At 40.8% G+C, this 9,651-nt stretch overlaps 1 protein-coding gene across 7 annotated transcripts in view; it reads left to right on the forward strand.

Moving 5' to 3' along the window:
- The window catches only part of ENAH (ENAH actin regulator), a 100,109-nt gene extending 96,186 nt beyond the window's left edge, over positions 1-3,923 (forward strand). For 3 of the 7 annotated variants that reach the window (XM_063328201.1, XM_063328202.1, XM_063328203.1), the window contains one exon: positions 265-3,920. In XM_063328201.1, the coding sequence (XP_063184271.1) occupies positions 265-302 (38 nt within the window). In that variant the 3' untranslated portion in view covers positions 303-3,920. Of the gene's footprint in view, positions 1-264 lie in introns of all 7 variants that reach the window. The other 4 variants (XM_063328207.1, XM_063328208.1, XM_063328204.1 and 1 more) reach the window with 3 other exon arrangements.
- The last annotated feature ends 5,728 nt before the right edge of the window (positions 3,924-9,651 follow it).

The following is a 9,651-nucleotide window of genomic DNA, read 5'->3' on the forward strand; positions in this document are numbered from 1 at the left end:
TCAGATAAGGTCATAGACTTGATGGAGAAGCAGAATGTAAAAATAAGACTTTAACAAAAATTTTACAGTAGGAAAACGGGTACTGCCTGGTTGAGAATGACACTTGTCTGAAGTCACATGCAGCTATCTTACGTATAGGTTATTCATGTTCCAAGACTGTTGGAGCAGGGGCAGCCTTCTTTAAGGGGTCAGTTGTGTATTCTTGACTTTCTGCCTTGACTTTGTTTGATTTGTTAATTTCTCTCTCTCTCTCTCTCTCTCTAGCTATCAGGCAGGAGCTCAGCAAGTCGAATACTGCATAGAAAGACTAGTACTAAGCCGATGTGACTCTTTAACTTGGTATAAAACTGACTACGTTTTGTGAGCTGTTAGAAGAAAACGGAGACAGACACTTGGAAGGAGGGAGAAACAACCTATTCTGAAAAGCTTCAGACACATCACTCTGGTGATATGCTATTCCCCTCCTAGTTTGCAGCTTTTTTCTGACCTTTACAGCAGGGTGGAAAAGACTCTTAAAGTTACTGTAACGATTATGCAGAAATTCCTACACCTATCAGACAAGATCACAGTGCTTTGAAGTCTACTCATGTCAAAATAAAATTGCACATGTTTCAGAATTTGTTGTTAAGACAAAAAAAAAACAGGGAAAAGCTTGGGAAGGCTTTTCAGAGAGGTTTTCTTTATTAATGAAGGAGTTAGCAAGTTATACTGTTGTACTTCAAATGTATCTCAGGTTTGTCTTCCTATCATATCTGATATTTCCATGAATAATTTAAAAGATCAGATGTGTAGAAGTTCAGTTCACAAAACATGGAGCAATTAGAAACGCGTGCTTTTAAAGGGCAATATTTGTAAGTGAATGACCTAGACAGTGCTGACATATCAAGATTTTGGAATTTTATGATAGGAAGCCTCTCTAGTTAGCCTTCATGCAATTTTATAGGAAAACTAAAAAAGCAAATACAGTCCAGAGTTTAAAGATGTAGATGCCTTCCTACATTGTTACGATGCTTTACCAAATCTAAGACTTCTACATAATGCGAATCAGCAGTCAAATGTAAATCATTAGTATGTTGTAGATTTACAGTAGATTTTGGGGCTTTTTTTAGATTTATGCATGTGGACATTTTTGTAATGTAACACAACACAGCCAGCTTTTTAATTAAAAGAAAAATTGCATGTCACAGAGTAGCCTTTTCATTTGTAAGGCTTAATTTATGCCCAGAAAGAGGCGGGATGAGGGAGGGGGAAGGTGACACATTTTTATTACTTTCTACACTTTTTCTTCATCTTACATGCATGTGTAATAATGAGGAAAACGTGACTTTTACCAGTAACCATGTTAATGGAACCAGGTACTTAATGCTTTTGTATCTTTTTTCAGTTTTCTATTTGAAATTCAGTAATACTTCCATAATGGTTCTGAAACTCCCATGTGAACCTAACTCATTTCTCGGTGAGAGAACAAACATGTAGGCATCTGAATTACTGAGGATGCAGCTGTGTAAGTGCGTTGTCCTTTACCTTTTTACCATGACCCTCTGCGTTGCTCTTTTCTGAGATTCCTTTTTTGATTGTTTAATAAACAGGACAGCAGTTAGTTAGCTTAGAACGATGGAGCATCAGGTCACAGTAAATGTCCCCTTCTCCTCCTAATTTATCTGCCACGCTTCTTCCAAAAGACTCAAAACCAACAAAAAAACCCCCACAGCTCCACACAACCCAAAGCCTGACAAACAGCAATGGTATGCCATTGGTTTCGGTCAAGGATTTGAGAATCGTTTTTAGGGGAGATGCTACCTTTGTGTTTCCCAGGGGTTTCAAATTTTATGCTTATAAGTTTTTATTTTTTTAATTTTTTTTTAATGTGGTACAGTTCAGTGGAATAGAAATTCTGTGAATTGCATCTGTAATGCTTTGGACAAAGAATATGGATCAAAATCTTCCCTTTTGTTTTGCACTGTCAATTTTTCTGAGCCGTAACAGTGCCGTGTTTGCTTTGGGATCTGTGCTGACCCAGAAGAAAAGTTTACTGACAACTTTTGGAGAGATTAATGCTTCAGCTTAAAAGTATACGCAGCTCCATTGGTAGGGCAAATGCTTTCAACAACATACTGTCTGAAGTGCTGAACACCAAAGCAAAACAGCACTTACAGCTTTGGAAAGGCTTCAATGGGAAATTTTTCTCCAAACGTTTCCTGTTCCTATAGGTTCAAATTCTAAGGGAAGACTATAGTGGAGATATTGCCTAACTCCATTTATTAACCATTTTTTAAAAACAAAAACGTTTTTCTGCATGCATTTATTGAAGGCATTAAAAAAAAAAATCCATAGTAAGCTTGTCAAGTACTGTTTTTCTCAAAACAAGAGGAGGCATTTTCATCTTTGTTGATGTAACTTTTTGTTTTACATGGACTTTTTGAGCATTAAGGAAGTTTACCCTTGTCAGAAATCATACTTGATTTGTTTCTAGGAGAGTTCAGGAGTAGCATAGTGGAATAGCGTGAATGGGTGTAAGTGGTCCAAAATTTAAGGCTGAACTACTAGATTGTGCAAGGAACTGGTTTATGCACTAAACGTTTTGTGCCTTGGTCTACAATTAACATGATTTCTGTTTAAAAGAAAAAGGAACAGATGTCGTCTTTTGTGCTGCTTCTACATACATACTTTCTGTAATCCCAAACTGCCGAATTGGTTCTTTCCAGAAAATTGGATCGAATTAAAGATTACTGTAGACATTTCCTGTCCTACTGACAGTTGCACCGTTTCCAGAGATTTCAGTATTGAAAATGAACTGCAGAAGCTAAGATTATTTTGCTTACTGGTAACGAAGTTCTTTAAAAAAACCATATTGTGGTGGTTCTGTGCTTTTGTACAATGGATGTCTTAAGCTGAGGGCAGTTTAAGGGATCCTTTCTAATGCCAGGAAGGCGTTGCTTTCCTCAACACTGTGATCTGACCTGTGATAAACCTGTACTATAGACAAGTGGCTACCAAGTCAACCGCAAACCAACTGAATGTAAAAATCTTAGTGCTGGTGCTGAAATCTCTTCAGATAGTCATAATGATTTCCAGTTCATTGTTTTAAAAAGTTATCGACCATCAAGTGTCAATCAAAGACTGAAGATGATCACTAATGAATGTTGACTTTTCGTGCATTTAGGTTTACCTTCTTTTTAGTTCCTCAGTTCATTCTCTGCTATTTTTATCATATTGTGTCATTTAAAATTTCTTACATGCTAACGTTTTGTTTGAGCGAATGAAATAAAATTGCAATATATACGTGTTGCCACCAGTTATTTCTGGAACTTCGTAGAAGACTCTCCGAGGCATACTACTCAAATTCCCAAAATTCTTAATGACTGTGATCATTCCTTACTCCTTGATTCCACCCTTCCTTTCTGTTTCTCCATCAGAAGATTCAGTAGAGAAAAGCGAAGACTTACCTTACCAAGAATGTAACTGCAGGGACTGTGTGACATCCATGAGCGGTAACTGCTGTACATAAATTCAAATCCATTTAAAATGTATGATTTGATTTACGTTCTCAGACGGCATACATTTCGGTCTCTGTATCCACGGAGAACTTGGGACAGAGGGAGAGGGAAAAACTGGGGGAAAAATAATTGCAGTTAGTCCGACTTTTTTCCTCTTGCTGCTTTTATGTTCATGACTTATTTTCAATACTGGTAATCTTTCATGTTAGGTTTTCTTTATTAATGTAGCTTTCTATACACTAAGGACAGTTCTGCTCAATTTGTCTTACAGCCGAATATTGAGTGTAGCTGTTTAAATGTCCTTGACTTAGCATCCTGAAAGCTGCGCTTCTCTGCTGTTGCTTTTTTGTTCAGAGAGATAACGGGATGATCCAGCTTTGGCAAACCATTGGTACCAGTGCCAAGTCTGGCACCAACCTTAATGAGTCATAAGGATTTTTTAAAAATAAAATTATCACTAGATTCTAAAATGGTCTCCTATTATTGGGGTAATGCTTAGGCAACAAGTATAAAAACTTATGATTTAAATTTCTGAATAGTGTTACAAAGTCTGTCTGTCGGTGTCAAGAGATGTACGGTATCTATTTTTTAAAGTTGCGCATTACGAGAGTGGGACCGCGGTCTGCAGTTGATCAAACTGGTGATTATCAACACTTTACATGGACTCTTCTGGAAACGTTTTAAGTAAGCGCGTTTCCAGTTCCAAACATTACTTGTCAGCATGCCTCTTGCAACTAACCATACAAAGCTTGCGAAATCAAGAGAAGATTCCCTGTTTTCAGTAGGTGAACAGTCAAGACTGGGCTGATGAGGAACAAGAAAAAAGTTTCCCAAACTGGCTTTGTACCCAAGGCTAATAAATCTCTGGGGGACTGTAAATCTTCCTGACTCTGTAGGTTATCACCGTGAGGTTTTTGATGGAGAGCAGGTGGAAAGGGAAGGAGTCAGTGATTTCAGTGGATCTGGGGCCAGTGCAAAGTACTTTGAAGAACAGGCTAAAGTTCGCTTAAATCTTTTGTCTTAGGGGGTGGGGTGTGGAAGTGCTGAGGATTATTTAATGCTCAGTTACGTGCTATCTAGGACTAGAGTCTTAGTGGAGAGAGAAAAATAAGCGTGTTAAATCAACTGTCACAATACGTATTTACACATTCAAAAGAGCATGTCTTTAAGCCAGCCCCCGTATGAAGGCCTGGCAGGAGTTAAGTATTTACTTCCATTCCTTGGAGGTGGCCACCCTAAGACTGTTGACATTGATATGCCACATCAGGAAATATATTCAAGTTTATTTAGGTTTGTAATCTTAATAAAAAAAAAAAATCTATTAATAGAGAACTTGGTGTAATTGTCCAAGATATGGAGGAGGAGGAGCTGTAGTTCTAGATGTTGAGAAAGCTTAGCAAAACCTTAAAGTCACAGCACTGGCGTCCGCGTGTTACCTCGTAACCGGCACCTTCATTTATTGCGGAGGGGGTTCTTCAGTTAGTCATCACAGTGATGCTGAAAGTCATCAAACAGCTTTGTAAAATTACCTCCATTTTATAAATGATCCCAGTTGAACTCTCGGTCATTACTGAGAGTAATAAAGGCAAATTAGAAAATGTATAAATGTGTTTTCTAATGTTTATTTTATGGAGCTTGGTGTCCTGACTCTTACTCGATGAGCATTCATTATCCGGTGTCCTACCTTGATAAACTGTTAATTGGCAAAGCTGTGGAGCAGCTCCTGTATTGCTGCTCTGGCTGTTGCAGCTCTCGGTTGCAGGCTGATGGTTTTCTCTGTTGAGATGCTTAATTTTGCCATTGTTGTTCGGTTCTGTGGACCGCCTTCTGCCCTCCCAACCTGTTTTAGAGCCGTTACTGCTGTGACACTTTCACTTCTCTTGGTGACTGCAGGTCTCTTCTGCAACTGCTCAAGCGTGGTAGGAGTTGGAAGTGATCTTGCATCATGATCTGATGTTTACCATCGTAAGTGTAATTTGTTTTTTTTATCACCAGCCAGCTGGAGCCACTTAAGTCCCTACATACTCTCTGAACAGCTTTTTACCTGCGCTAACTACCAGATCCTGGTCTGCGGAGCCTCTCGGAGTTGGTCCGCAAGCTGCTGACACAGGAAGAGAAAAAAAATCAACAGTAGCGAAGAAGTGGGTGTAAGAACAGGAAAGCGTAAGGAGGTTCGGGAAGTGTTGAGTGTAGGCTGATGCCTGCAGGGAAGGTGAAGCAGATAGGAATGAGCGGGGCTGCAAGGGGCCTGAAAACTCGCAAACAGGTTTTGAACCCGGTCTTGGAGGCAGCTGGAATCTGCAAATTATGAGCTAGTCAGCTGAAGTGGCTTTCTGGGCAATCTTAAGGCTGCTTGCCTATCGTAGGCCTAGTACGTTTAAAAAAGAAGACGACAAGAAGAGAAATATTACCTCTGTGTTGAAGGTAAATCATCTGCTGCTTGACGTTTTTTCCACAGTGCTGCGTTGTGAAAGCGGTTTGACCCTGCACAGCTCGGTAAGTCCTGTGGTGCCGCAGAGCCAGCCCCAGCAGCTGAACTGTAGCCCTGAGGAAAGGGGGAGCGCGGACACGCTCGTAAATGCCTCCTGGATGCGGATCTAGGGAAGTCTGTCGCTGCCACGAGGCCTTGTGGCTGCAGCAGGTGAGAAATAAGAGGTTTATGCGGCTCTTAGGCAGAGACCTTTATCTCTGGCAGTGAAAGATGCCTCTATGTGAGACAAAATTAGCCAAAAATATGCCTTATCTGCCTGGTAATCTTTGCTCTGCTAATGAGAGAAGGTCTCGGTGGCTCCCAGTCCCACAGGCTGACAACATGCCACAGTGTCAGGAGAGGGGCCCAAGGGAAGCCCAGTCCCGATGGAGCTGGTCTGTCAAGGAATTTCACAGGGTAAATGAAAAGTCCTTTTCCTTGTCCAGAGTGAGCGATTGCAGAAATGCAGCCTGAGGAGTACTGGCTGGTACTGCCAGCTGCCCACCGTGCTAGAAAGACGTTGGCAATCACAGAATGGTTCAGATTGGAAGGGACCTTAAACATCATCTTGTTCCAATGCCCCTGCCATGGGCAGGGAACCTCCCACCAGACCAGGCTGCTCAAAGACCCATCCAGCCTGGCCTGGAACACCTCCAGGGAATGGGCTTCCACCACGTCACTGGGCAACCTGCGCCAGTGTCTCACCACCCTCATGGTGAAGAACTTCTTAAGACATTCATGAAAGGCACTGGTCACATACGCTGGTTTTGTCAGCAGATGTTCAAGGATAATGAACAATCTGCACTAGCGCAATGCTCCTCGTAGCCTGATGTGAAGGGCAAAGATTTCTGTTCCACTTATAACGCGGCCTTAAACATTATTTTCTTCAACTCAAATATTTGATAGAGTATTTGGATTGTCAGAGGTGAGGACCTTTTTATAATCCTACTGTCATGGTACGTGTTATTAGTCATATGGGAGCGGATCTCTTGTTACGGAGCCAGTTTGCATGTTCAACCTCCCAAAAGTGACTTTTGAAGTAGGAGTTAAGTCACTTATAAAACTGAAATTAGCGCTGTTCCAGGACTCAGTGGAGCATTATGTAAAGAGGTGGCGACCACCGCAGCCAGCGGCAGTGGGGAAGCTGAGGAGTGCAACCAAAGCCTGCACCTTGGTTTTTTCATTGCGTAATAAATTGTTAATGACATTTTATATATCCGCTGAGGGACAGCTTCCTTGACGTGAAGTCATTGGGCTTACTCTAAAGGCAACAGGAATCATGCTTTGTTTAACTGGGCGCTAATTGTGTATGTATCTCTACATGCTCTCAGCTGTTAAAAATGACAACGTCGCACATCTTCAAGCCCCGAGTCTTCTCAGCTTCTCTGAAGTCAATACGAGTTTGGTCTTTTTAGTCTGAAATGCTTCCAGCCATCAGATGTAATTGTCTTGTCTTTATACAATCTAGTAAATACCGCCCAGCACTGTTCAAGCATCTATGAAAAATACATAAACAATAAAATATAACTTGAATTATAGGAAAGGGCTTTTTTACCAGAGGTTGGGAATCCTGTTTCTAATACCATCGGGGGTGCAATAGGATGGCTCACACTGCTTTTAATTGCTTACTTCCAGTCTCTTGGCTCCAGAACAGTGTGCCTTTTACTTACGGTGTTGCGTGTTGTGAATGGCTGAGGAACTTCACCTGCTATCATGAACTGCCATATAGCACCTGTAGTATGCTGTGAGTAAAGACTAAAAGGCATTTGGTGGTATTTCTAAACGAAAATTGATTTGCTAAATGACTGAGATACAGAATAAATAAATAGCAATTACTGGCAAGTAACACCTCCTTTTTGAGGCAGGAGCTGGATGGCATCGTCAGCTGGTGCGGTTTGGAGCCGGTGTTACAGGGTGATGCAGCCATTTACAGGTGGTACGGGATGTTTCGAGCTCTGCTACTGAGTTTCAGTAGTACTAAATTTGCCGGTGGTAAGGAAAACAGCTTTTTACGGGGAAGTTCCTCCCTAATACTTCAGAAATGGCTTGATGCCTGCTTTAGAAGGAATAAAAATGAAAATGCTCCAATTCCAGAGTTACCACAGGGTCTCTCTCTGGTTTTTTTTTTTTGGTTTTTTTTTTATGGCATTGCCAAAGCTGATGCTCACAGAGGAAAACTTCAGTGCAGTGCTGCAAAGATGCGTCACAGCTGGGTTGAGATTCTGTATTGCAAACAGTGATGTAGAAAGGGTCCTTTTACATTTTATGAACTACATGTAGATTCCATGTTCCCGTTAATTTCAGTTTTTCCTCTTGAAAGTACGTTGGTTTGGAAAGACCAACTTGTAGTACACATTTCTTTGTGAAAATGGACTAACTTTTTTTTTCCTCCTCATATGCATGCTTTCCTGGTTAGAAGAGGTGCTATTTTGATAAAGCACCATATCAGTTTTCTTTTTGAAATAAATACTGATTATTTGGGATGAATGTAAGATGTATAGTGTTTTTCTAGCAACGGAGTACCGATTCTTTTTGTGTGTGTGTTCTAGTAGGGTAATTGAAGTGCTCGAGAGAGGGCTGAAACCAGAAAAGTTTCTGCTCTGTGATGGTTTGCTTTTAACAAAAGGATTTAGATGCTCAACATGGGGCACAATGGGGAAAATCAAAATAGATTTGTTTCATAGCCATTGTAGTTTCAGCCTAGGGGATAGCCTGTGGTGCAGTTGAAGCATCGCTGAACTGTTAATTGAAGTGTGCCCTTCAAAACCTGGAGAACAACTTCCTTCAGCTGTTTTTAGTCTTAAAAATGCTTCAGAAAGGCAGAGTTCAGACATGGTCTTTTTAAGCTTAAATTTATCTTTAAAGGTAGAGACACACCATGGATTCATTGGATTCATGTTCTTCCTCCAGGCTTCCCAAAAACTTCACCCTCAGCAACCTCTCATTTGCCTGTTGACCAAGGCTGCCATCTCCTACCGTACATGTGGGAGAGCCTGAGCTGGATTTTGAGGCAGGAAAAAGGCGTTTCAGTTTCTCTAGCCCTTTTTTTTCTTTTTTTTTTTTTTTTTTACTTGCTATGTTTCGGCTAGCTGGTCTGGCGATCGATCAACCCAGACTGCCCAGAGATGTGAATAACCTTCAACCCGTTTGTGATCGGGACTGGGTTTATAAAAATGACCACCTTGTGAAGCAAACCTTAACCTTCCTACCAAAACCTGAGGCCTCCAGGCAACTGATTAAATGCTAAATGTGAAAAATTATTTCCTTCCTTTGTGAACTTTTATGTCCTTTCTCAAGTATATTCATCACATAGAGCTGATTTCAAGCAAATACAGCTTACTTGCCCCATGCTTCTGAGGGAACAACTCCAATTTAACCAAAACAAGAACCTAAAAGCTGCTGCTGAAACTTAATTTCCACGTAGGTTGCAGTAGGAAATAACTGCAATGGTCATTCTGGTGCTGCCATACTAAGCTTGTCGGCTCTTTTTCTTGCTGCCGTCCAGCAGTTAGAAAGAGCGTAGCCAAGTTTAACAAAACCCTGTTTGTCAACTGCAGAGACTAACCCTGTAAGCCTGAAGCTTTTATTTAAGCTAAAAAGGCTTTTTAATAGTTGAAAGGCATTTTTTAGTTAAGCTAAAAGGCATGTTGTTAAAGTCACTGCTAACTTTGTGTTATAAACTTA

Source organism: Chroicocephalus ridibundus, chromosome 3 (assembly GCF_963924245.1).
Source record: "Chroicocephalus ridibundus chromosome 3, bChrRid1.1, whole genome shotgun sequence".
NCBI classification, from domain to species: Eukaryota; Metazoa; Chordata; class Aves; order Charadriiformes; family Laridae; genus Chroicocephalus; species Chroicocephalus ridibundus.